This window comes from Rhinolophus sinicus, chromosome 10 (genome assembly GCF_057876585.1).
Source record: "Rhinolophus sinicus isolate RSI-liver-muscle chromosome 10, RSI-T2T, whole genome shotgun sequence".
Taxonomy (NCBI): domain Eukaryota; kingdom Metazoa; phylum Chordata; class Mammalia; order Chiroptera; family Rhinolophidae; genus Rhinolophus; species Rhinolophus sinicus.
Genome location: NC_142510.1, coordinates 14362045 through 14389639, shown reverse-complemented (window position 1 = coordinate 14389639; position 27595 = coordinate 14362045). Strand labels below are relative to the sequence as shown.

At 57.1% G+C, this 27595-nt stretch overlaps 1 protein-coding gene across 1 annotated transcript; it reads left to right on the top strand.

Moving 5' to 3' along the window:
• KCTD5 (potassium channel tetramerization domain containing 5) lies at positions 1–27595 on the top strand. The gene is made up of 6 exons (XM_019719725.3): positions 1–288; positions 12263–12371; positions 14419–14510; positions 16473–16568; positions 19273–19398; positions 25834–27595. The coding sequence occupies exons 1-6, from the start codon at positions 7–9 to the stop codon at positions 25861–25863; spliced, it is 735 nt and encodes a 244-aa protein (XP_019575284.2). The 5' UTR covers positions 1–6; the 3' UTR covers positions 25864–27595.

The window sequence follows — 27595 nt, the reverse complement described above, 5'->3', positions numbered from 1 at the left end:
CGGTGGATGGGAGTTGTGGTGGGGCTTGCTGGGATCATGGCGGAGAATCACTGCGAGCTGCTGCAGCCCGCCCCAGGCTGCCTCGGAGTGGGGTTGGGGGGAAACCTCTGCCGCCGCTGCAGCGCGGGGCTGGGCGCTCTGGTCCAGCGCCCTGGCAGCGTGTCCAAATGGGTCCGACTCAACGTCGGCGGCACCTACTTCCTCACCACCCGGCAGACGCTGTGCCGGGACCCGAAATCTTTCCTGTACCGTTTGTGCCAGGCGGACCCCGACCTGGACTCGGACAAGGTGAGGTGTGCGCGGGCCGGCCAGCCGGGTTGCCCGCGCTGAGGAGACCCGCCCCGGGCTCCGAGCTCTCGTCACCAGCTCGACTCGAGCCCCCCAACTCCCTGTTCTGGGCCCGGGTAAGAGGGTGGCTCCCTAGCGCCCACCATCCTCGAGGATCCCCAGCCACTCCACCTCGGGGTGTCTCTCTTTGTCGCCCTCACTACTCTTGGGTGGAAGAGGTTTCCCGCACCTCGGACTTTGCTCTGGATCTACTTTCTTTTCTTCCCTGTAGATTCTTTTGTCTCTGGTGTATGAACAAGATACCTTCTCTTCTCCGTCCCAGTGCACTTACTGGTTCTGGAATGGGAGACCTCTTGCGTTCTTCTCATCTTTTCACATTCCAGACGTTTGGCTTCAGGCTGGATTGGTGGTGCTGGTGGTGGTGGGGTGTTGACACGGTGGCCTGCCTTTCCCAGTGACTTGCATTTAGAGAGTTGGCGCGCCATCATTTTCAGCCACAACACGCACCCCATTCAGCATACTAAGAAGGTGCTGTCCATAGAATAGTTCAAAAGGAATGTGGCTCATATTAAGGTGTGGTTTAAGTGTCAAGGAAGGGCCAGGTAGGAAATCTTTTTATCTGCTTTCTAATTATCTTAGTTTTCCAACTGCCCTAGAAAAAGGATAGGATAGATTGATTTGCAGCTTCTCTTTATCAAGTTTAACGCTTACACTGTTGTCCAGATGGTAACAAATTATTTTGTTGATTACCTTTACTTTACAAGACTTGTGTGGCTGAGGAAGAGTATCTTGGAAGCTGTACAACTAACTGTACAGGATTGAAACGCAGCAAAGGTGCTGTTGGAAAAATAGTTTTTTCCCTATATTTATCCTAGGGAGTTCACAAGCCTTATTCTTTCCTGGGTCTCTAAGTTGGGCCTACATAATTGCACTTGGCTTTCTGCCTAGCCAGCCCAACATTTGCCAGGCATAAGGCTTCCCAGAAAGAGTCAGATCCCTCAACTTCGAAAAGCCTGACAGAGACCATCATCAGGGTGGCATGACCTTATGATCAGGAAATGAGAACTCTTGAGTTACCACAAAACAACCCTTCCTTGGATAGAAATCAGAGTTCGAGTTGCCAGCCCTCTGGTCCGCCCCCTCCCCACCCCCCACCCACACCCATACCCTCAGCTATTTCCATTGCTCATTTGACCAAGCTCTTTAAGAGAATTGACCTCCCAGAAAATGACAGTCATCTCCAGGATAGAAATAGGCTTTTGTTAGCTGTGATTTTCCTTTTATAGCGTGGGTGTATATTTTACCGTTTTGTTTTTCTTTTTAAACAGTGGGTCTTAGTGGTCATTCACTAGCATTTCTACTCCAGCCATTCCTGTTTTGTATACTGAGTCAGATTTTAAATTGCTCATGTCCTTTGGGTTGTTTTGAGGCAACGGCTGGGCTATTCAGGACTGAAACAATTGATTCCAGGCAGAGTAACTATCGCGTGCACAGTTAAGTCGATTCATCCCTTTATTTTACTGTTTCAAGACAACTTAAAAAACTATGCTTTACCGTAATAGGAGTCCTTTGGGGGAGGGTCATCTATCAGAATATATCCAGATTGTTGTTGATTTTTTAAAATCATCATCCACATAACCACATTTGTTTTCCGAAATGTAAAACTGAAATTTAGAACATGAAGGTAATGGAGCAGATACAATCTGTCTCATAAAACAGCTGACCGTAAATAAGGGTTAGTTTTAGTCACAGATAATGTGAATTTGGCAGAAAGAATAATGTTAATTCACATTAGTCATAGTAGTAGAGTGTTTTACTTCAAATGAGAAAATGTATAAGCTACTCGGTCTTCTCAGTTTTTTCTCTCTTGGTTCTGACGAAAGAATGTCCCCGACATTCCCTCTTAGATAATTAAACCCCGAGTGAGGAATCTGAGGATGAGGGTGGAGGGAAAGGGGTTTTGGAGGAGTGGGACACTAGTAATTACACGATGGGAGAGAAACAGGATGTTGATTCACACATAAAAATCTCTGACCTCCTAGTTACGATTAAGGGAAGCATCATCGCTGCCGGACCATCCTAGGACTGAACCTGAGCAGCCTGGTGGGAGGTTTCCTGCTGGGCATTTGACTAGTGTTTATTGAGCACCTGGGCTTGCAAAGGGTGGTGCTTGGATAGGGCTGGGGTGGGGAGGTTTAAGGGGGGAGGAGTTCCAAGAAATGGAAGACCTGGGACCTTCAGGAAGCGGGTGGGTTTAGAGTTCACTGGCTTGGTGGTGAGTTCAGTCAGTGAAGCCATGTGGGACAGGTGGGGTTATACGATGTTTTCTGGAGGAGTATTAAGACGTCGACAGACAGGTTGTTAGGGAGGGTGGGGAGCTGGGCTGGGACTGGTCCCCCCCAACCCCCCGCAAGTCTTCACAATCCCTGTCTCGGAACTGAGCCCAGAACCCACTGCTCACCAAGCCCCACGCCCTTCCCCTCTTGTCTCAAGTTCTCACTCTGGGCCCATTGCTGCCATGAAGTTCTCTTTACAGACAGCCCAAGTGTGAATTCTCACTTCCTCCCGTGGCTTCCTCTAGTGGAGCTATGTCTGCGGTTATTCATTTCAGCTGCCCTGGGTCATTTTTCCTCTCCTGTGTTCCCTTAGGGACACACTAGATGTTATACTCCTTCCCGGAAGTGCTTCATAAATACTTGACATGTGATTCATTTGGGTTATGTCTCGTATTCCCTGGTACCTGGCCCGTAGGCATTGTCAAACAGGTTAGACTTTGTTTAGAGCTGAATCAGCCCCTGCTTTAGTGTGGAGATGCTTTAGGAGTTAAAGGGCAACCGGAAATATGACTACTTGGTGGTGGGAAACTCCTCAGATGACGCAGGACTTGAGGGGCTTCGGTCTCTGCAGTTGAGCCAGACCTAGAGAGAACTGTGGGTTGCCCATGAGCTTTTGTCCTCTGACAGGGCCATTGTCCTGGCTTCAGGGCTGCAGGCTCTGTTGTGTCCGATGGGTCTGAGGAGTGGGCCATCTGTGCTTCTGGTGACATATGCCTTGCCGTTCTTTGCTTATGCTCACTTTGGGGGTACTTAGTGTTAGCAGGAGTCTCAGGACTGGAAAGAGTGAAAGGAATTTTGCAGACAGGGTTAAGTGAGGGGTGTGTGGGGAGAAGTACAATCTTTTAATCGGCTTGGCAAGAGAAGTGGGGATAACTTGGAGTGGAAAGGGCGGGTTATGTTCATTTGTAGCTACATCAGTGGTGAAAGGCTAGCTTGCTGAATTCAATGAGCTTCCCCGGCACTGATGAGAGCTGTGCCAGCCTGGCAGAGGCCACGAGTGGGTGTCCCGAGACACCAGTGCATGTCATTTCACACTTTGCTTGAGGATGTGGCTCTGGGCATGTTCTTCCCCTGACCACGCACTGTGGTTTGCTTAGGCCCTCAAAGAATGGTGCCCTTGTGTGCTGGCAGCAGCCCCTGCCCTCCCCCTGGTATAGCAGGCGCTCACTCCCGGTGAATGCTGTGGTCACCTTTTCATAAGGTGCCTAACGTGAACGCCCCTCCGACCTGAGCCTGCATGGGAGTCAGTGCTGGACAGTCCTGAGAAAGAATGAGAAGAGCTTGCTTCAGGGCCTCAACCCCAGGCCATCCCCGTCCCACCAGCCATCGGAGGGTGGCCTGGGAGGAAGTGGTGGCAGCTGCACAGCAGCGCCTCTTTCTGCTGACTGCACATGCAGCCTTCACTTGCTGTCATCCAGCAGGACAGTGACTGGTCTTGGTTTAGAGCAGTGGTCAAACAACAACGGGCCAACAGCCTGATTTTGCAAATAGAGTTTTAGGGGAACACAGAGAAGCTTGCTCATTGCCAGGTTATTTGTGTCTGCTTTCACCTGTAAGTGGGAGCTCATGGCTCCTTTCCAGGGACGCCCCAGGTCGGTGGTCACTGGGCCAGCAGTCTGTAATGTCCTTTAAAGGAGCTGACTGCTTGGCATCAAGGGAGGGGTCTGTGTGGCCAGGATGCCAGCCGGCCTCTCGCACTGCTCCCTCCCCAAGCCTTAATTGGGCAACTCTGCCCAGACTGCAGAGCTCCTGGAACATTTCAGTCTGGAGTTGATGGGACGGAGCGTTTCCCTGGTGGCGGTGAGACTGGGGACTCGGGCCTGACTTGGACTCCGCCCACAACGTAACTTCCAGTGTGACGTGGTGTAGTTAATGTACCTCTCTGGTCCTAGAGGAGGTGTCAGTGACTATGAATGGGCCCCTGCCGCCCGGTACCTGGTGCTGCGTCACTGCGGTCAGTAGAGAAAGCTCTCAGTGCTCTTTATTTGACTTTGGTGCTTTGCTTTTCAGAAGAATGTGCCAAGAATGCTTTCATCTCCCCCTCAGCGTGTGTTTTTGTTACTGTCTCTTACATATACTGACTGGCTCACTGCAAACCTCTTGGAGGGGCCCAGGGGCCGTGTGTGTGGGAGCCGGCCCCCCAGTCCCCCTCGTTTCTCCAGCTGCCTTTTCATGCTCCCCCGAGAGCCCCCGGCTGGTCTTAGGACAGGCCCTGGAGGGCGGGTTCCCATTCTGGACACTGGAGCTGTGCCCTGGGGGAGGGACACAGCCTCCTGGGCAGCCACTGAGGTTTCTTGCAAGAAATTGGATGCCTTGGAGTCTGGGCAGTGCCGCTCCTGGTGCACGTGCCATCGTCGCGTGTGTTGGCACGCGCTGGCATGCCGCGGCATCCTAGTGGGGCTGTGCCGAGCGTCCCTCCCCGCCTCGTGTTCTAGTGGGTTCTGGTTTCTTCGGCAGTTGGGCTTCCAGGATCTTGGCAAGTCAGGCTTGGGTGGGTGCGGGTGGTTCTGGAGGGATGAGCTGGGCGGGCCCCTCACTGCTGAGGTCGGTTTTTCAAAGCAGGAGAGGCGGGCAGCGTGTGGCTCCGGGCCGACCTCGGGGTGACGGAGCAGAGGAGCCGTGGGCCTGCCCTTCGCCCCATTGCGAAGGAGGGTGGACTCTGCACTGGACCTGCCAGCAGGACTGAGTGCAGGAAGAGAGCAGAGGCTACCAGGGAGCCAGCAGGCGGTGGCTGTGGGGACAGCTGGTGGTGAGGACCCAGGTGCCCCGTGGGGGCCGTGGGCCTGGTGTGAACCCTGACGGTGTCCTGTCTGAGGGTCCTGCTGCCAGCACTGAGCGGCTGGCGCCCAGGGGACTGGAGAGCCGGGCCCTGAGGAGGCCTCACCCCAAGGCTGGCAGAGCCTGGGGCCTTCCGACTGGAGCTCCTGCCCGGGCGTCGTGGTTCCCGCCCGTTTCCATCTCTAGGTGATTTCCTGACGCCAGCAGTTTGATGATAAACATGCACTCACGCCACCAAAATGCGTCGTGTGGCACCTGTAGGGATTTACGTGCAATGTGCTGTGCACGGACGTCTCTAGCGAGGGCCGTGCCTGAGGAGCCCCAGCAGATGGACATCCCTGTCTTGTGACATCAGTTTTCTTAGCTGTGACCTGGGGAGGTGGCACTGGGGTCGGCAGGCCCATCCGCATCCTGTTCATGACTCTCCTCCCTCAGTGACCTTCTCTCGGTGGGCCCGGTCCTGCCGAACTGAACGGGGCCTGTGCACTGTCTCCGCTACTCACAGACCGTGGTGGCAGCCCCGCAGGTGACTCTCAGGCACGTTTGTTCCAGAAAAAGCCTCAGGGCTTCCCAGGGGTGACCTTTGCCTCTGCTGAGCCTCATTTGAGTCGTGTGTGTGTGTCTCATCTTAAATTCTGTTTCTAAGCTCCAGTGAATGGCGTCCGTCGGGGGCTGGGAGGCAGCCCGAGGGTCAGGGCCCCGCGGCCTGAGGGGTTTGTTTCCAGGGCAAGTGGCCGGGGGCAGCTGGTCCCACCTGGAGCCCTGACACATGCGCCCTTGCTTTTCCTTTATTCCCCGTGTGGGCCAGAGGGTTTCAGATCTCTGGGTGCGCCCCGGGCACCATGGGGTCTCGGGGAGGGGAAACTAAGTCAGAGCCAGCTGGCCCTCCTGCACCTGTACAGCGAGCACGGCTGCTGTTGGGAGTCCAGGCCCCGCTCTGTGAGTCCCGTGCCTCCGACTGGCCTCTGGGCCTCCGTCTCTTCACTTGTCATTGTTGACGTCTGATCCTCTTCCAGATCAGAGACTGTAGAAAACAAAGCAGAAAAGACGGCAGAGGTGAAGGTTTTGTGTGCAGATTTGAAGTGGTCACTAAAAATAGATAATTTCAGAGTAAAACCTAAGTACTTCTAATGAGGTTGATTGCAAATGTTTGTGCACAGAAAATTCTCTGCTTTTGCACTTAGATTTCGGTGGGGAGTCTGACAGAGAGAATATATGTCGCATTTAGTGCAGGACACTCAGCCCTCTTCGTTTCCAGTCTCCAGTGGCCGTCCTTTTTCTCTTGCAACAAAGTGGTCCTGTCCATGTTGTCGTGTGTGTGGAAATCGGGAAGGATTGAAAGAAGCTAAGTGCAAACTCCCTAAAGAACTCATGGAGCCAGAGGGAGACATGTCGACAGAATAATTTTCCGTTTAGAATCTTGCATGAGAGCCTGATTCTCGACCCTTTGTTCCTTCTTTCCACTTTCAGGACGATATGGTTGTATCCCTGAGTGGCGGCCCTTGTGAACAAGTGGCCCTCAGTTTACCCACGGCACTTGCTGGGCGCTGCATTCGATTCTGCCTTTAACTTAAGGGCCAGGTTTTACTTCTGGGCGCGGCATGGACAGGGAGAACCTCGGCCTCGGGGGCGGTCGATTAAGGGGCCCGGGTACCTTCCGGGTCCCCTCAGAGCATCGCCTCCCAAGCAGCACGTGGGAGAGGGTCCCCTGGGCTCCGCGGAGTGGTGGGGTACGGCTCACTCTGCGGTTGGCTGTCAGGGTTGCCTGTCGGCCTCTGTCCAAGTCAGGGTCTCCAGGGAGAGCGTGTGACAGGGGCTTGGCCGTGGCCAGGGCGTCCTCTCTGTGGCCTGGCAGCCGCCCTGCACACGCCTCACAGCCCCGTGGTCCACACTCAGGGATGCAGGGTTCAAACCCCTCCTGGAGACAAGCGGCTCCGTCTGCAGCTTGTACCCACTTGGAGTGGGATTCAGCCACCCTGGGCGTCAGTGCCCCCGCCCCTCCCCCAGAACCCCTGTGTGGAATGCAGGGAGGCGGGGTGCTGTCCCTCATTAAATATTCAAGAGCCAGGTCCAGCATTTTCCCTTTTTATGCCTTTAGGGTAGCTGTATATTTTTAAAGCCAGCACTTCACAAGTAGGTCAAATGCTAATTCAGTGAGAATTGGGGAAGGTCAATAGAGGGAAACGATTAGTGCGAAAGCAGTCTGAAGTCTGGCAGGTTTACAAACCCAGAAACCCACGTGCAGCTCTGTAAATGTAGCACACGCTTGTGAGATGCATCGAGGGAAGGACAGAAAGGGAGGAAGAAGAGATCCCTGCGTCTTGCCCCTGGCCCGTGTTCGGTCTCGGTCCAGTTCCCTTGCTTATTCGTGTGGCCTCCCCAAGGGGACGTCAAGGGGTCTCCTTCCGGTGCTGGTGCAGATGTGCGGTGACGAAATGACGCTCCTGCAGCCATCGTGCCGGCCCCTGGGCCTCAGTCACACCCGGTTGCTAGTGTAGATGCCACGGAGACGTCCTCTCTGTGCTTATGCGTGAGCCTGACATTCTGCATTTGGGAGTTTTGTGTGTTTTCTGTATTTGTGTGTTTTGTATTTTTCTTTATTTCCTCATCACCAACACGAGCACATGAGGTGCTGGGGCCCCTGGCACCCGTGTCAGTCGCTGTCTAGTCAGCTCACCCCGCAGTGATGCCTCAGGGTACCTGTCCTCGGACCACCATCGCCAACACTCCTCGCTCAGGTGCTGGGGACACGGCTTTTCCAGGGTCCTGCTCTGTGCATCTAAGGGAGAGTCAGTCTGTGGGCGTCAGGGCTGCAGCCGAGATAAGGCCCCGTGGAATTTCCGGGTCTTGGTGGAGGGCCTGGCTCTTGTACAAGTTGAAATCTCCCTTCTGGCAGGTCCAGGGGTGAGGGCACCGCTCCCGCAGGCCCAGGGGTGAGGGCACCGCCCCCGCCCGCTGCTGCCTGTTCTGTCCAAACCCTGGTGTCTCTCGGCCCCAATTCTTAACGATGCCAATTGGATCCAAATGAGTCCACAAGAAGCAGCCCACCCAGAGAGCCCTGACGTGACTCCATGGCAGAAGCCATGCAGACATTTCCATCCTGGCCGCTCATTAGTGGCAGGGCTGGACAGGCTGGTTTGTCACTGGCAGCGGATGGCACAGTCTGTCACGCAAGGCCACTTGCTCTTCAGGCTCTCAGGGTCCCCTAGTGAACCGCAGGTCTGGACTCCGGTGGGTGGGCCTCGAGGCAGGCCTGGGCATGGGCTCTGTGGCATCCCTCCCAGGAGGGAGTGTCGGGCCGTGTGAAGACAGCCGCCGGGCCTGGTGATGCCTGGGCCACCTGGATGGGCGGAGCTGCAAGAGTCATGCCGTGTGGAGAACACGGTCAGGTGAGGGTCCCTTCTAAGGCCCACTCAGGCTGCACCTGTCCTCCTGGACGCCGGCGCAGGCAACAGGTGTGTCTGAGTGACCGGCAGGTTCTGGGCACAATGCCCAGGCAGCTGGCATGTGTTCCCCAAAGGTGGGAGGGTACCCAGCTCTGGGCAGTTGGGGTTCTGTTGTGCCTCTGAACGCCTGGTCCCCCGCAGCTCCCCGAGGTGTTCTCACCCTGAACTTTCTAAATTCATGTGTTTCATCAAGTTTCTCAGGGTGGCTGCTGCGAGGTGTTCGAGAAAACATTTTTGTATTAAAAATAGAACAAGGAATCAAGTGTAAAATTCACATGGGCTTTGAAGATAAGCCATGAAGTGTTGGGGGGTCACTTGAGGCCCTGCTTTAACTGATTCAAAGCTGCTGATCCTCAGAAAGGGACATGCAGCGTGTCCCAAGAGTGCCCCCGGGTCCCTGCCCGTCTCCGGATTAGCCCACGTTTGCGGCCCAGCACAGTGCCAGGCCCGCTGTGCCCTGTCCAAGCGGCAGTCTGCATTCCTTCTGCACCTGGCACCCGTTTCATCTGGCTCACCTGCCTTTCCCTTCTCTGTCCCATGGCCTGGTCCCCCCAGGCTTTGTGGACCTGGGTCACTTTTGTGTAGTTCGTGTTGCTCAGCGTGGTGTTGGCACTTAGTAAAGATGCTTTACTCCTGCTGGGTCCCAGCTCTGAGTGCCGTGCCCAGCTCGTGAGTCGTGTGGCCTGAGTCTTCCATCTGACCTCAGGCCGGTCCTGAGGCCTCAGCCCCTTGACGAGGGAGGCTCCCTGGGGTGTCCTGAGGGTGGAGACGAGCCCCGTGCCGTCTGATCTTTCCTACTTGACCTTCTGCCAGCTGTCTGTGAGGGAACAGCGAGCTGATGAATAATTTCTGAGCTTGCTAACGTATAAATGTCACGGTTTGGCTCTTTTCGTACCTTGGGAGTGTGTGGGGGGAACCCCTCGACTCTGTGTCGTGGCAGCTCCATTCCTTTCCTTTCTGACCTGGGCCCGTTTGTAGGAAACAGTGGCCGTTTTCCCCAGTAGGGAGGCTGCTGAAGCGACATTCTTCTGTAAGTTGGTCTGTGGGGTCTTTTGGCCTCGCCTGGATAACAGCCGCGGTCCGGAGGGCCGGCAGGTAGGAGCCCATGGGAGTGTCTGACCAGTGCTTCCTTCCATGGGCGATGGGGCCCAAGGAGGAATTTGGGAGTCTGCGAGTGGGGCACTGCCCTGGGGGACAGGAAGTCCTCGGTGGGGGGAGAGGAGCAGGCAGTGACAGAGGACAGGGCTGAGTGCCCGGACCTACAGGAGAGCGGGACACAGGTGCTCTGGGCTGAGCGGGGCCCCCACACAGACCAAGGCTCCAGGTCCTCGTGCCTTCACGTCCAGAGCCTCGTTGATGTGAGCGGAGGAAAGCGGGTTTTTATCGCTTTGTGATCGTGGACTTAGGGAAGAAACTGTTTTTTTGTGTGTTTTTTTTAAGATTTTTTTATTGGGGAAGGGGAACAGGACTTTTTTGGGGTACAGTGTGTACTTCCAGGACTTTTTTTTTTTTCCTTTCAATCTTAGTTGTGGAGGGTGCAGCTCAGCTCCAGGTCCAGTTGCTGTTGCTAGTTGCAGGGGGCACAGCCCACCATCCCTTGCGGGAGTCGAACCTGCAACCTTGTGGTTGAGAGCCCGTGCTCCAACCAACAGCCATCTGGGAGGCAGCTCAGCTCAAGGTGCCATGTTCAATCTTAGTTGCAGGGGCGCTGCCCACCATCCCTTGCGAGACTCGAGGAATTGAACTGGCAACCTTGTGGTTGAGAGCCCACTGGCCCATGTGGGAATCGAACCGGCAGCCTTCGGAGTTAGGAGCATGGAGCTCTAACTGCCTGCGCCACCGGGCCGGCCCAGGGAAGAAACTTTTGAAACCACCAGGTTTTACCACATGAATTCCAGGATTTGATGCTCATGAATGAAAAGTAGGGTCCTAACGTCTCAGAGCATTGCTTTGTGGTCACGATGCCTCCTGCCTCGCTGTGTGTCGGGCTCTGGTGCCCATGGGCCTCTGACACCCAAGAGGTTCAGGTGTTTCCGCCGCCCAGGCCCCGGCAGAGATGCCCGATGCGGTCCTGGGGTGCAGCCAGCTGGCTGCCTTCTTGTCTCTGGTCCTCACTTGCGGAGGACCTTCATGAGCCCAGAAGCCGTTTTCTGGACAGGGAGACACGTCGACTCTCACACTGTTTTACCGTCACTTCTTGTCTCATGGCCGAGGCCTCGGCACCTGCTGCCCTCCCTGGAGCTGTCAGTCCAGGTACCAGACTGCGTGGGGAGGGCAGGTGGGCTTGTGGGAGGGAGGATTCTTGATGGGCTATCGTCGCTGGTGTGGCGGGAGTTGCTGCTCGGTCCCTTATCCACCGGGCAGCCGCACTGGAAGGCCGCCTGGGCAGGGTCATACTCAGCGACGCAAATCAGAGATGCGGTCGACATGTATCCTGGCAGCTTCGGGTCCATTGCGTTTGGTGGACCCTGGTACAGTCACGCTCCCCATCACTGTGGCTCCTTCACCGCCGACACCCCCCCCCCCTATGCCTGTTACTCTGCGTGATCTCCATGAGGTCCCCTCTGGTGGTGTCATTGTGCAGGGACTGCCCCCTCCCGAGTGTCCACCCTCCCTGGCCATGGCTGCAGCGGCCACTGAGAGGCTGTGGTTGGCACCAACTTGGAAGACTTGCCAGTGGGCGGCGAGGGCCCCTGGAAGCCCCTGGCCTTGGGGAGGAATCCGGGCTGGTCCAGGCGAGGGAGCAGCACCCTCTGAGGGTCTGTTTTACAGACAGCTCAGCCTCCAGGGTTACCGCCCACCGACCAAGGCTCCCTTAGTGGTCAGTAGTCATTGGGAAGCTCGGGGGCCACATTCGGAGGAAAACGAGGCTCTTTTCCATGTGCCTCTGACCCCCAGTCCTACACACCTGCCCCGGGAGGAACCCCGAAATGAGAAGGGCAGGTGCTGGCCGCAGAGGCCCGTGTCGCAGTGGCCTTCCGAAGTGGAACCGTCGGGGTCAGCCCTGCCTTTAGGAGTTCCACGGACGAGAGTCTGTTAGTCACGCTTGTGGAATGGCTTCTAAAACGAGAAAAGGATCAGCTTTTCCTCAGACATCTTTGGAGCAGTGAGGCAGGAGTCTCCATCCATAATCACCTTGCTTCACAGTGAATAAAGGGAGCTTAACTTGGTACGAAACGGAAGTTAAACTCGGCTTAGACCTGAAATGGTGACAGATCAGGGGTGGAGGACGGCAGGAGGCCTGAACACCGCTCTGGGGTTCCCAAAAGTGCCATGAACGCCATCTGGTTGTGGGGTAAAAAGACGCACGCCCCACATGCCTCTAAAAGCCCCTTTGAATGTGACCTGGCTTGCGGTGAGCTGTAGTCGCTGCTTTCTGGCCCAAGACTCACGTTGGTGCTTTGTTCTTTTTAGGATGAAACAGGTGCCTATTTAATCGACAGAGACCCCACCTATTTTGGGCCCGTGCTGAACTACCTGAGACATGGAAAGCTGGTCATCAACAAAGACCTTGCAGAGGAAGGTGAGTTGAGGGCAGGATCCAGTGAAGGTGCCAACTGGACCCCTCTGAGTCCGAGCTGCCCTCAAGGAGCAGGCCTTGTGCGCCAAGGGCCAGGTTGGAGTCCATGCACCCCTTCCCCCCTTCAGAAGTCCTAGATGCCCGTCTCCTCACCTGCTGTCCAGCTTCCTCGCAAACATGTCCTATGAGGCAGCAGACACTGGTCTCAGAGGGGTGAGAGGGCTGCTTGGCATGACCTCTTCCCCTCCTCCAGGAAGCAAAGGCTCTTCAGAGCTGGGCTGGCTCGTCAGGACCTCTGTAGCAGAAGGGCCCGGGGACGTTGGCCCAGGCTCCTGTAACCCCACTGCCTGGCTATGGGGTCCCCTAGGCTGTGGGCCTCTCCACGGACTCCCTCCTTCAATGATGCATGAGGGTGGGGCTCGTCCCCTTGGACAGCCACCTGTTCTCACACTGTGAGGGCCGTGCGTTAGCGTGTGCCCGCCGTGCGAGTTTCCCAGGTGTCCCTCAGAGTCTCGATCACCCCGGCTCTACTCTCCCTCCAGGGCACCCCGTGTCATCACCACTTGAGTTCTGTCTGCGTTCTCAAGCGTCGCGCTAAGTTCAGACTCTGGCACAAGAAGCAGGGATGCCAGGCGCAGCCCTGGGGGCACCAGACCCGAGGCTGGCGTGTCTGCGTGCTGTGGTGTGGGATTGGCTCCCAGCACCAGGGAGCTCCGGAGAGGTTCAGGGCACTGGCACTCAGAGTGGCTCTCCCGCTCTGCCTGCGTCCTGGAGCCGCCGGCGGCACTGAACTGTGTGCTGCGGTACGTCAGCTCTCACCACGTCTTGCTTGGTGTCTTTTCTGGCCCTCAGACTCCTTTTTTCATGCGCACATACTTGCATGGTTTGGAGCACCCTTTTGTGTGTGTGCAGCTGTACAATTCTGGGCTAAACTTCACAGCCTGTTCCCAACGTGATTTGCTTAGAAAGGGGTACTCGATGTGACGAAGCCCCGCTGCCCAGCCTCGCTCACCTGCCTTCCGACCGGCCTCAGACAGAGTGCTTTCAGGACATCGTTTCCTGGCTCTGCCCTTCAGAGTTTAGTGCTTGGAGTGTCCAGGCGGAAGAAAGATGTGCCCTTCAGGCCCCGCGCTTGTCCTAAAGCTTCATTTGCAGTGCCCGTCAGTCTTCACCTGCGGATCTGATGGGAAGGGTTGGTGGCCAAGACATCCTGAGAAGTGACATTCGAGAGGCAGCCTCCTTTTGGGTGGCCCTGAAAAAGCACAGGCAGCCCAAGCAGGTCTGGCCGCCAGAGTCTACGGCTCTGAGCCCCTAGTGCTGCCAGTGGAGGGACCGCACCGTGCAGAGCAAGGGCTGGCCAGGATGACCGGGCATGGCAGCTGACGGCACGCTCTGAGCCTTCTGGAATACCCACGAGGAATCCCTGAAGCAGAGCTCCTCTTGTTTATTCTTTAGAATTCCTGGAGGTTTCGCGTCTCTCACGTGGTGCATTACAAACAGCCATCTTTGGGAGGAAAGGAGTTCCCCAACTGGCAGGAGTCCTGGAGCGAGGAGCTGCAGCCACAGTGCTGATGACTGAATAGGGAGCCCGAGGTGCCCAGTGCCTCAGACGTGCACAGGGCGGCCTGGCCAGGCCGGAGCCTCTGGGCGGGGGGGGACAAGTCGGCCAGCCCAGGGCAGACAGCTGCAGGCTATGGAGGGAAGAGCTTGCGTCCCACCCGTCGTGCCCGGCGTGGAGATCGGAGGCCACACTCATAAAGGCGTGTGTGCAGCAGCTGTTGTGCGCACGCGCTCGGCACCCAGCAGGTCACCTTGGGATTCATGTAAGAGTGTGTTCTGAAACCTGCTGTTCCTCCATCTGCGCCCCCATCCCAGTCCTGGGGAGCCCCACAGAGAGCCAACAGTGTCTGCACGGAGTCTAGGGGTGTTCGGGACGGGGGCTGAGGAGCGCTGAGTGGGCCGGGCACATGCCACAGGTCCACCGCAAGGCCGAGGTGAAAAGTTTATTCCTTGATCTGCTGAAAATCACAGTTATTTTTCTCTATTTCAGGAGTGTTGGAGGAAGCGGAATTTTACAATATCACCTCACTAATAAAACTTGTAAAAGACAAAATTAGAGAACGAGACAGCAAAACATCACAGGTGAGCCCATGACTAATGTGCTGGAATCTTCCAAGGCCTGGTTCCTGGATGCGGCTCCCACCTCTCCCCCTAGCTGACCAAGGGCCTTCTCAGGAGGCCTCAGGAGTGGGCTGTCCTATCTTGATGATCATCTTCCTCTGTTATTGTCCTAGTGCCCAATGGCCTGCCCTCTAGCCACCTGCGGTGCTGCCAGCTGGCACCGTGGCAGGCTCGCAGGGCACATTCATCTAGCCCTGCCCAGCCTACCCTCAGGGAGTCCCACTGCAGTGAGAAGGGACAGGCAGCTACCAAGGAGGAAAGAAAGCCTGGGAAGGGTGAGGGGGTGGTGGGGAACAGGCCTCCGAGGGAGAGTGGGTGTGTAGCCGTCTCGGGAGGGCATTGCAGGCAGGGTTCTTGCCCACTGAGAGGGCCAGTGTGGGGGGCAGCAAGGAGGGGGCAGGCTGTGGAGGTGGGGATCCTGCAAGCCAGCTTCGGTGCGCTGAGGACTCGGCTTTACTATAAAAGCAGGGCTCGCTCGGTTCTCTTTGTACCACCTTTGTGCCTGGCAGTGCCAGAGCCAGCAGAGCCACGTTGCTGCCCACTGGGCCAGTGAAGTCGGCTATGTTCGGCCCCACTGTGAAGGCAGGCGCCAAGGGTCTAAGGGGTTGGTCTTTGTTGCTGTGCCAGCTCTGCTCCTGGGCACAGAACGATACGCCCTTGCCCAGTGAGTTCTGCTCCTTAGACAGGAGGACGAAGTGGATGGTCCCTCAGAGCTGCCATTATCTGGAGAGTCTCAGTCCACTGAAAACTTTTTCATCCCCCAACCCCCGTGGGCTTTCCCTGGGCACCTGGCAGGTTCTGAGCCAGAGCTCTTGGCCTTCATGAAGAGACTGGCTGACAGCCTGGCCACTCGGAGTGTCTGGTCAGGCTGGGAGAGGGGCATGCCTCAGGGACAGCCTGGGAGGCTGGGACCACCTGCCCGCATGGCCTCCAGCCCTCCTGTGGGAGCCTCTTTGGTGCCAGGACCGTTGGGAGGAGATACGTCCACAAACTCCCTGGTCATCTCTGGCCAGTTTGCCTCATCTCCCTCCTCCCCCCTCACAGCCCGACTTATGATCCATGTGACCTGGGCCGACCCTGAACCTGTGTGCCTCAGTCTCCCTTTCCATAGCAGAGCTAGAGGAGCCCCGCGTCACGGGGCCTGCGTCAGGACTAGAGGGCTCAGGCCGGATGTTAGTGTTACTGTTTCTCAAACGGAAGCAGCCTGCTTCAGGCTGTGACACTGTCATTCAAGTGTCACTGGTATGACTCACTGCCTTAATGTCAGAACAGCCTGGAGTGCCTTTGGCCCCTTCCCCCGGTTACACATGTGCTGTGTGTGGTGGCCACCGCCTCCTGCTGGAATAGCAGCACGGCAAGGGCAGACCTCCCCAGGGGCTCCCAGCACCAGTGCCATGCCTGGAATGGAGCCCAGGGAAGGTCAAGTGGGAGGCTGGGTCAGAAGATACACCAATTTGGGGGAGCCAGTTCAGCCCAAGGGAGGGCTCCTGTCTGAGCTGCTGGGAGGTCTGAAAGCTTTGCTGGGAGTAGGCCTGTCTGTCTGTCCTTCGAGCAGGGGCATTCAGGGACTTTGTGTGATTCCCCCGAGGAACAGAGATGGATGTCCTCGTGCATTCACGTCTAGACACAGGTGCTTTGGGCATTTTAGGAACATGACTCATTTTATTTTGGAATTTAGAAATAGAAATACTTTTGGAGGCAGACGAGAAAGCAGCAAACGGCCGCTGTTCTAGCCCAGTTGGTTTTGTTGGGGTAGATTCATTCGGGGCTGCTTCGAGCTGAGCCTTAGAGGAAGAAGAAAACACCAGCCTCATCGGGGCCCTCGTGCGGTCCCCAGAACCAGCACCCAGGGCAGGGTAGCTGGGCCGGGCTGGGAGCAGCAGGGTGTGGGGCCTGTCTCACTTGTGGCCCTTGTTCTCGCAGGTGCCGGTGAAGCACGTGTACCGTGTGCTGCAGTGTCAGGAGGAGGAGCTCACGCAGATGGTGTCCACCATGTCCGATGGCTGGAAGTTTGAGCAGGTGAACCCCACCCGCCAGCCCTCCCCGCAGGGGTGACCTGAGCCTGTGGTACAGTGGAGCTTTTCATGACAAAGGCCACACCTGGGTCCTCAGGGCTGGCCCCAGGGACCAGTAATGAAGCGCTGGGAGCCTGTGGTTCCTGGAACCGTGGTTCACTGGCACCGCTCACAACGGCAGCCTGAACCTCAGCGTTTGTGTGGGGAGGGAAGAGTTGTTCTTAAAGAACACACCCCCCCCCCCCGCCGCTTTCACCCCATTTTTCTCTCTGCAGTTATTCTTTCTCTAGCCCATTTCGGGGGGACTGTTGTCTGAGCTTCCATCTGGTGTCTAGCGTGTATGTGGCTGACGTCCTGAGGGCCTCCTGGCTTGGCCCTCCCCGTGTCCACCCAGCCCCTCCCGTGCTGGCTGAGCAGAGGCGGACTCGGGCTCCTTAGCGCTGCGGGTGGCACGGGTACCCCTTCCCGGTGGGGCTGCCCTGCGGCCCTGCAGCCCCTTTTCTGCCCTTGATGGGAAAGATGCTGCAGATGCGGGCCCAGCTGTGCCTCTCCCTTGTCCTCAGCTCTGCTGTGGCCTCAGGCTGGGGCCTCTTCCCAGGCTCCCTCACTCCATGCAGCTCTGCGCACTGATCTCGTCCCGGGTGGATGCGCTCAGTACCTGTGGCCTCACGTGTCAGGGGTGTCCTGAGTGGCCAGCACCTTTCCCACCAGCCCGTCCTCACTCTTCTACTTTCTTAGGCAGAGACTCTGAGGTTCGGGCTTGGGACGCTGTCCGGCCCCCAGCCCCGGGCACTGGTGGTGAAGGGTGGGCACTGGATCTGTGACCTTCACCGCAGAGACCGGCCGCCCTGCTCACGGGGCCCCCTCTGGCTCTGGCAGTTTCCTCTGTTGCTGGCTTCCATAGGGGGCAGGTTCTGTCCATTGTGAGTGGTCCTGCCCAGAGAGAGAGTGGGAATTTAGGGGGTTTCCCCAGCGCCCCTCCTAATTAAGTCTACCCCTTTGCTTTGGGTCTTTTGAAATAATAGATCGCATTGTGGAGTGCTTGGAGTTCCCTTAAAATGTCACTAAAGACAGGTACAGTCAGCATTTGTGTCCTTCCCTCCACCCTGGGACTAGCCACCAGGGCTGCTCTGTGTGTCCTGCTTTCAGGGTGTCACAGCTTGTCCTGTCCTGCCCTGCCCTCGCACCAGAGGCCCAGTAGGGTCCTGGGCTGTGCACGTGTGTTTCTCGTGTTCTGACCCAATCAAAATCTGGCCAGAGACTCACGCAGGAACAGCAGTCTCCTGCTGCCCCTCCTGTTGTCCCTCGGTGTACAGCCTGGACGAGGGAGATGGGAACAGCTGTCACCAGTTCAGGAGGTGTGTAATAGGTCACCCTTGAGTGGCGCTAAGCACGCCTATGGCTCCTGCCGGGAGGGAGAGAGCACGTCCTGCTTCTTGCCTGGGCGTCTTCCTCCCCATGACCAGCACAGGGACTTTGTCCTTAGCTCCTCTGAGTGGATCCCAAATCCACCGAGAAGAGAAGGGTCCTCTCTTCTCGAGCCTTCCGTACTTGGCTCAGTTTGTCACTCCGGGACATCCTCCTCCCGGTTCATGCCAGCAGAAGCCCAGAACCAGAGGCATGTTTGCTTAATGAGAAATGCTCTACTCACAGAAGCAGGAGCTGGACCTGCCTACTGCAGGGGATGTGGAGCAGCAGCTTGGGCCCAGCGAGGGCAGGACCTAACCCAGGCTCACCCCGTGCTCAGTGGTGAGGCCAGAACAAAGTCCAAGCGAGCTTTGGGAGACGTTGCGTGCCTCCTGAGAACATGGCGTCCGGGTAGACCCGATTAGAAGGGGCTGCATACCCACTGCCCAGTCTGCATCCAGGGCCAGGCCCCCCTGTGGTCTGCAGGTGGCAGGGCCTAGCTCCTGTGACCCTAGAACAGACTTCCAAAGACACGGAGAGCATGTCTGCCCCTTTTCTGTGGGCCCCTCTGCTCTCCCCTCCTGTGGCCATGCCGGCCTCTCCTGTCCACATGTGTCTCTTGCTCGGCTGCACCCACCACCCTCACTTCGTCCTTCCTGTGTCTCTGTACGCAGAGCACCCACCCCTGCCTCTCCTACGTGCACAGATTCATCTGTGGAGAGGCTGGCGAGCAAGGGGCCTCCTAGGTGTTTGTTGCTGTGATAATTATGCCATGGGTGGCCTTAGTACAGTTTCAGTAGTTTTCTTTTGATTAATTTTGCATTTAAAAGCACAAGTCTTTGGTGCCCGGGGTAGCAGGCAGGTTGGCCCACGTCTGTGGTTCTGCTGCTTGCACAGAGAGGACGAGCTCTGAGCACGCCGCCCCAGCCCTGCCCCTCTTCCCCTCTTCACACCCTGCTTAGCGCTGAGCGCCCCTCTCCCTGTGGTCACTCAGCATCACCTGTGGGCCCAGAAACCCTGAAAACAGTCAGCCGTCCTGCAGAGAAGGCCTGTCCGGCACGAGGTGTGCGCATGTCGTAGTGTCCGGGTGTCATTGCGTAGGTGCCCGCGTGTGGATGTTTGGGGACCTGGTTTCCCATAAGTTCATTAAAAATCTCTTGGGTGAAACCTGTCCCTAATCTCCCTGAGTACCCGCTGACTTTGCCGTGGGTGCTGACAGGCTGGAGCCTCGTTCCTTGTGGGTGCTGAGCCAGGCGCACGTTTGGCTCTGCCCATATCATACCTGTCTTCTCCCCTCCCAGCTGGTCAGCATTGGCTCTTCCTACAACTATGGGAGCGAAGACCAGGCCGAGTTCCTCTGTGTGGTCTCCAAGGAGCTGCACAACTCCCCGTACGGCACGACCAGCGAGCCCAGCGAGAAAGCCAAGGTGGGTGACGGGGGTGACTGGGCTGGCAGCCCACGGGTGCTCTGGCCTCCTGCCAGCAGGCGGGGCTTGTGAGGGTGGAAGGTGCCCGGCCGGGTTGGGTTTTCCCCCCAGAGCTGTATCATTTCTTGGTCTGGTCGCGCTCCTTGCTGCGCAGGCGTCCTGGTGGTTTGCTCACCTGTGCTGCTTATCTGTTATCATGCACTTCGTGCCTCACGTGCCAGAAGCAGAGTCCTGTAATGAAGGACATCTATATCCCTTGGGATGGGGGTGGTACAGCGAGGGGTCTTTGCACACAGGCTTCCCACAGAGCAAAGCTCTCCGATAACCCTTCTCATGGGGAGCGTTGCGCCTGGAAGTGTGGTAGCTGTGCTTTCAAGTGATGCCACCATTGTGGGCTGTTTTCCTGGGGATTTGGGAGCGTGGAGGCTGCTGGGTGCATCCCCTGAGCAGTGCCTGCCTCAGCCACACCCATCCTGCACCGGGAGTCGAGTTTGGTTTGTAAAAGGAGTGGATTCTGCGTGTTCTATTACTTTAGACTCTGCAGAGCATTGCCTCAGCCCAGCATGGGCCAGTCCTTGTGTAAACTGGCACCTTTCCCTGGTGGGCGCTGGCACTTCTGTCTCCTGGGAAGGGCAGTGCAGCCAGGGCGAAAGCAGAACTCACATGTCCTTTGCTTTCAGGTTAGCCCCGTGGCAGGCAGCGGTGGCTGGCCTTGCCCATAGGCGACACATGCTAGTGGCATCCCCTCTGGGTTCGTTCCTGAGGTCAGGGATTCCAGGACAGACAACCCAGCATTGGCCTGGGCTACCTCCACCTGGCAGGACTTTCAGACTTTCAAGCCAGGTGGTGGCCAGACAGCCTTGCAGCCAGCTCGGAGAGGCCCCGGGGGTCTGCGAGGCCTTGGCAGAGCTGGGGGCAGGGCTCTGGCAGCCCTCGTAAAGGCTCAGGGTATTGCCTGCCAAAAGGGTGTTTGGAGTGAGTGTGGGAAAAGGCCAGAGTTGGATTTTAACTGATGACATAAAACCGGGACTCCCAGGGCTTTCTCAGATGCTGGAGTGGCTTCCAGCTGGCCCCCAGCTGCCCAGAACCACCCCTGTGAGCCTGTCAGGGTCTTCTTTGGAGGTGTTGGCTTCGGCGGAGTCCCCACGCCCACTGGCCCTCCCAAAGTGACCTCTCCAGCTGCTTGAGGTAGCTTTTGCACCACATGTGAAGAAGCCTTGTGTCTGCACAGCTGGGGGAGGGCCCATGTCCAGGCCTCCAGGCCTCACGTCCCCACGCTGCCCTCCTGCTGCTGCTCAGGACAGGACAGCACCAGGGGGGTCCCTGTGGGGCTGGGCAACAGGCAGGCATGCTTGGGTGAAGGAACCCCAGTGCCGGCCCTGGGGGTGTATTCCTGTAGAGTCAGGGGTAGAATGTGACCCCACCTCCCGGAGACCCCCCAGCCTCATGAGAAGGCACACCTCTTTCCTAGCAATTGCAGAGCTCTTTTGTAAGCTGTTTATTTTTAGAAGCTGTTATTTCTGAACTTGAAAAGTTTTCCTAGCTGATCTCACTAGGGCAGCTGCCCGAGCTCGTTTTCCTCAGGTGGCTTTTCGGCTGCAGAAAGGATGTGTCTGTGCTGTGAGGGAGCTCCAGGCATGACCCCAAATCGCTTTGCCGTTGAGAACATGGCCCTATTTCTCTCTCCAAAAATACCTAGCTCTGAAGTGTGACAGCCAAGTGACTTCTAAACGGGCAGAGCACGGTCCAGGGAAGACACGGAAAACCATTGGCGCAGGATTGGGGATGGTGATTTGGGGGAACCCGTGTGCATCCTGCGGGCAGCACGTTTCTCTGCCGTGGATCTGCTCACCAGGTGCCGTGCAGCACGTGAGAGCATCTTGGCACTAAAGGGCCCATCTCCTGTCTCAGGGTGGAAGTGGCAGGAGAGAGTGGGCGGGTGTGGGGTCACTCAGCGAGGGGAATGGTCCACACAAGACCTGCATCCACCACCAGCGGCCAGGCCAGGGCCTTTCCCACCCACGCTCTGATTCCGGGGTTTGCCAGGAATGCAGAACTCGCAGCCCGTTATGCTCACAGTCGCGGTTTCTTACAGGAAGTGCCGGGAGGGAGACTTCAGATGAGCCAGAGAACCAGCCAGATTTGGGGCTCCTTTGTTTGTGCTCCTGTGGAGTCAGGATGATTGGCCACACGCTTGGAGCATTGATCACCGGGGTGCTCCGCCAGCCTCCGCGTCCAGAGATTTTACTGGGCTCGGTCATGACGTGATCGATTAATTGGTTGATTAATCGATGATTGATGGCCCGTTTGCCTAATTGCAGTGTCCAGGTCCCCTGGCCAACTGACCCAGCCCTCATCACATTGTTAGACTGTCTGGAGTGGCCTGGAGGTCATGACCTCCCAGGAGCCGAGGGCAAAGGCCAGACTTCTTTTTGGATGAGGTTCAGTTCTTCACTGTGCACAGGGAAGGAAAAGTCTGGCATTTTGGGGGTGTCGGAGCCCAGGAACACGGGGGCACAGGAGACGCCTGAGTCCTATGTTCCTTCATGGTACGATCTGGGTGTGAGTTGGGGGCCTAGGCCCCCAAGATGAGGCTGGTCTGCGCTTTGCTGACTGCACAGCAGGGACTCCTGGCCCCGAGTGGCCTCCGGGCGCGCTTCCCTCTGCTGTCTCCACACCTCACCCTGCACTGATGGTGTCCTCTCTTCTTCTCCTCCCTTGCCGCGTGCTGTGTGCCGAGCCAGAGTGACGACGAGGAGACGGGTCACGATAAGAATGACTCAGATTAAGTGTAAATGTCCCGGTGAGCTCTGCTGCCCTTGCCATGGACCCCGTACTGTAGTCTCCTCTTACCAGCCTCTCCTCTGCTGTGTATTTCTGTGCCTGTAGTTGACAGAACCTTCCATGTTAGATGCCCGCTGTGTAGATCTGCAGTAGAGCCGGCCTGTCTGGGGGCGGGGCTGTCTGTCGTCCCCTTTATGATCCCCGTGTGGGTGGGATGGGGACCTTGGCTGGGGGCCTGCGAGCCCCGAGTGTCAGGCCTCCTCGGCATGGATGTCATTGGGTGAGGACAGGGGCCTGCACTTCCTGGGGGCCAGGCCACCCACCCTGCCAGCTTTCCTATCCTGTGACCGGGCCACGGGCTGAGGGCCGCAGAGTCGGGGCTGTGTTGCAGAGGCTGCACCCCGGCCCTGAGGCCAAAGACGGCAGCGCCCCTGTTCCCTGGTGCCTTGGGCGAGGGATGAAGGCGGACAGTTCTGTTTCCCCTGTGATGGGAGACTCCGTCAACGCCCCCTGCTGCTCCTCTTGTCCGTCACGTCCCAGCCTCTTCTCGTTGCCCAGGACGCATAGTCCTAGCTGGTTCCAGAAGCCCAGTGTTCTCCGTTAGCAGGAACCACTGGTCTGCTCTCTCCTCTTTCACACGGGAAGTTGAGAGCCAGAGAGGGCACGTTGCAGGCAGATGGGCAGGCATCGTCCTGGGGTCCTTTGCTCCCACCAGGGCCCTCCTCCTGGGCTGAGCCCTGTCGTCTGGGACCCTCAGCCTCCACCCTGGGAGCAGCACGGAAAGGCATGAGGCCAGCCGAGCAATGAAAGGCCAACCCTCTGGTCATGAGGGCTGGACCAGGGGGCTTTTTTATACTTGTAGTGATTGGGTCTTTTGTGGGTCTTTTGGTTTTTCGGTTTTGCCTCTTGAACTATAAATCCTAAAATATTTACTATCTGGCCCTTTAAGAAAATGTTTGCAGAGCGCAGGTCTGGACCAGCCGACAGAGCCCAGGGGATATGCGGCACAAGTTCCAGCTGTCTTTTTTAAACATTAAATAAGAAATGTGAGATTTATGCTAACTGTTAACCCAGTACATGTAAAATATTGTCATTTTATCAAAAAAATCATTGTGATACTTTTCTCACTTCAGAGTCTCTGAAATCAGGTGTGTAGTTTGCATTTGTGGCCCTTCTCGGTTTGGGGCGGCCACGTCTTAGTGGCTCAGCAGCAGTGGCTCCCTGGACTTCGGGCCGGCCCGATGGTGACCTGTGGTAGGAACCTGGCTGGGAGCCAAGGGAGCCTGCGTGGGCCAGGGGAGCCGCACCTGTGGGAGGGCTGCTGGGCGCTGGCACTGGGCCAACATCCGGGAGTACGGAGGGGGCTGCTTTCAGTCAGTTACTGATTGTGCGTCTGCTGGAGCTGCTCTGGTGGCCTCACTCGGGTCTGGGCTGTGGGAGGGGCGGGTGCGAGCTGATCACAGAGCGGCCCTGGGCGTGCTGTGACCACTGGCCCCTCCGGAGCCCCCCTGCGGATGCTCATAGTGCACTGCCGGCCCTCGTCCCCGCGGGAGGTGGCCCCGATGACAGCTCTGTCCAGGGCAGATGGGGCGGTGACTCACAGGGCCTGCAAGGGTTCTTCTGTTCTCATTAGGAGATCGTTGTTGGGGCTTCTGCTCTGGCGGGGCGGCCCCTCCTGTACTGTCACCTTGCTCCCAGGCCACATTCCGGTTGTGTGGGCCTCGTTTCCACCACTTAGTCCTTCGAACTCTGCTCTGCTGGGCTCCCACAAAGTGAGGGCAGCTCTGTGTATCATGGGACCCCTCATACCCCAGCTTTCCCTGCAAACAGCAAAGATAAGGGGCTGACAGACCCTCCTGGGGCTGGGACTAGCATCTAGGCAGGAGGAACCTGCAAGGGCTGAGCGAGGACGCACTGTCACCCCGAGTCACCTCCCAGGCTTTCCCAGGGCATCTTACTAAACCTGGGGGATTGCTCTGATCTGGCCTGAGGAGGGGCGTGCAGTCTGGGGTACAGCGTATTGTGTTCCTTGCAGGGACTGCAGCACGGGCCATTTGAGTGACCCCAGAGCTCTCAGAGACTCAGGGGGCCCAGGCCAGCGGGGGGGGAGGGGTGTCAAGGGATGGCTGGAGCGGCTCCTGAGAACTTTCACCTTCTCTCCAATGAGCCCTGGGTGACCGTGAGGGACTGGCTGCCTTGTTGTGGGCAGTTGCCTGGCTGGTGAGCGGGAGGTCATGGGGCCAGTGGGGCACTCTCTGTGAGTCTGAGAACTTTGCCTGCCGCCCGCAGGGCTTTACTGGGCATCAGTGAAGTTCACTCTGGCCAAAGTGTCTGTGTGGGTCTGGATCTGGCATGAATAGGGCTGGCCACCTTCCAGGACACGTCCCCCTGCGGCTCCCAGGCCCAGGGCTCAGAAGCACAGTGTCGGGAGCCATATCTCAGCTATGAAATTCAAGCAGAAAATGCCCCTGGGCGGTTCACTCTCACACTGCTGAGGAGATCCCAGGGAGGGTCATCTTACGGGCCAGGCTGAGACCTTTCTGTCCTGGTTTCCTGGTGCTTAGTGGCCATACTTGATACATCGAAATGAAAATACTGGCCAGCTCTGAAGCCCCCATCTGGGGACACGCGGTGGTCCCGCCCCCTCTACCTGGGCTCTAGGGTTCGAGTCTGCAGGTGTTTGGCAGTGTGCGGGCCTGTCCCCTGGTAATTCCAGCCTGATTGGGAGGTGGATGGGGTGCACAGTGGTGAGAGAGGGGCCAGGGTGAGGTGAGGGGCTGCTCTGGCCCTGAGCTGCCAAGAAGCGGAAGGGAGAGGGGCGTGGGCTCTGCAGGGCTGGCAGTGGGGTCAGGGGCACATTCTGTAGAGGCCTGTCTGCTCCAGCAGGAGGGGCTGGACCCCTCGGGGTGGGCAGTCCAGTCACAGGAGGCCACGCCCTGTGCAACAAGACGTGAGCCCAGCCAGGCAGCATACAGGGCAAGCTGGCGGGCGTCGGGGTGATGGGACAGGCCCGGAGCCCCGGCTTCTGGGCTGTGTGACTGGATGCAGGGTGGAGGATGCATGGTTTTCAATGGGGCGTGGAAGAAGGAAGAGAAGCAGGTTGGGGTGGGGCCTCTGGGACCCCACAGTCCCCGGTTGTGCATGTGTCTGTGGCCTGGGATGGAGCTGGGCTGGAGAGGTTCTCAGGAGTCAGTGTTTGTCAGGCGGGCAGTGAAGCCCCTGGCTGGGGTCTGGAACTCTTGGGAGGGAGCAGGAAGTGGCCATCTGGGGGGATGCTGTCGAGGGTCTCTGAGGCCTAATAATGAGCGGTACCCCCTTGGGCCATGCCCACGTTCAGGCCTTCTGGAGGAAGCCCAGGGGGATGCTGGTTGGACCTGAGGGCGTGTCATTTCTGACGGCAGGTTGGGACGAAGAGTGGAGAGAGTTGGAGGGGCCAGCCCCTTGTGTGGGGCCTTGAGGTGCTTGAGCCAGCCCCCCACAAAGAAGGTCAGCTGGGCCAGGCCTGCTGTTCTCAGAGCCTGGCTGGGGGTGCTGGCCAACTGACGTCTGTGGGCTCAGCTCCCTGGAGCCAGGCACTTGGCTCCAGGGCTGCGTAGCCCCACCTCCCTGTCCAAGGCCCACGTCCTCATTCTCTGCGTTTGGTGTTTTCAGATTTTGCAAGAGCGGGGTTCAAGGATGTGAGGAGCACCGCGTCAACAGCTGAAGAAACATTTTACTTTTCCCAAGTTGCAACGAACCGCCATGTCGAGGAACCTTGGCCATGAGAAGAAACCTGCTTTTGACAATTTCTCTAGAGATCGGTGTGAATCCTTTTTTGCCTCTGTGGTGGGTGGTGAGAGACAGGACCAGCTGTCCACGGCCGGGCATCCCCACTGGGAGGTGGCGTGCTGGCCAGGCGGGCATTCCTGCGGGGGCCTCCACTAGGGTTTTCCAAGTGCTGCACAGGCCTAAGGCGGATGCTCCCGACGAACCCCTTCAATCACCGAAGATCATTTAAAGGACCGCGTTCTTGGTGCTACATAAACAGTCTGTAATGGAGCCTGGGCCGCACTGGTAGCAAGTGGCCGCAGTGCTGTGGCCCTGGGCCTGGGTGTCCGATGGGCACCCACACCGCACCAGGCCCTGGTCCTCGGGTCTGGGAGTCATGCCCAGGTGTGATCGGTTGGCCGTCTCTCAGCCTTGGGCAGCTTTTGACAGAGGCGGCCTCTGTGTGTTCACTACTTCCCGAGCCTCCACCCTGAAGCTGGGCCTCCTTCAGGCCGTGCTCCCCCAACCTGATCCAGCCGGGAACATTCAAGGCTTCTCCATTTGTATTTTCCAGGCGAGAGACCTTTGCACCCCTTTTTTCCCAGTGTGGATAGACTTCCCAATGTTTTTACTTTTTAGAAATGCCTAAAAGTGTTGCTGCATTTTGGATTGATCTGTTAAGTCATTGAAAGGGAGGTAGAAATTTTGTCATGTCCGTCCCACCCACGGGCTCGTAGGGGAGCTGGCGCCCGTCGGTTAGTGCCTTTGTCTCGCTGGGATGGAGGTCAGGGTGGGAGGCCCGTCCACCTGGCGTCTGGAGCTGAAACCGGGTCACGTTGAAAATTGGATGTTTACAGCGCATCACAAATATTTCTCTTTCTTGCCAGCTCTCTTCGTTTTCTTTGTATAACTATGCAGTTCTCTGGTATTTCTGGGATGTTTGAGACTTTACACACAACCTACATGGGCTCTGCCCACCTGACACAACATTGGAGCTTCTAGGATTCCTTTAAAACCTGCTGTCCGCATGCTTTGAGAACAGACCTTTCTGAGCTGGTCGTGGAGACTGTCCGAGTCGGGGGACCTGGCTCCGATGAGCAGCTTTCTGCTTCCTGACCTCGGGCTTCCTTCCCGGGGCAGCTGTGCACACTGACGGGGGCTCCTGACACGTCGGAGAGAGGTTCTGACACGTCTAGTTTCAAATGCTTCCGGAGCCCTTTCCTCCTTTGCCAATAACCTGATTAACCAAGTTCTCCAGCACCTAGGACTTACCTCCTCCTTTTTGTAAGGTCTGTTGTATGTTGTTAAATGTTTGGCTTCAACCATTTATAGCAACCTTTCTATAGGGCACATTTAGCCCTGGTGATTCATTCTGCCCGTGGAACCCTGGGAGGAGGGCGGCCCTTGCTGGCCTCGGGTATACCTGTGGGGCGCTGCTGGCCGCTTAGCGTCGTTTAATTTGTGACCTTGACATTATAGGTAGGCTTGTGGTGTTTTCTTTTTTTTTAATTTAAAGATATTAAGACTTAATTCACTAAAATTTATTCTAAGGGGATATTTATACTTTTATACTTTTTTAGGTATCCGTATTTTATCAGCTTACACTTTAATGCCTAAGTTTCCCCTGAAAATAGCAAATAAAATTGTGTATTTATGAATGAGCAGA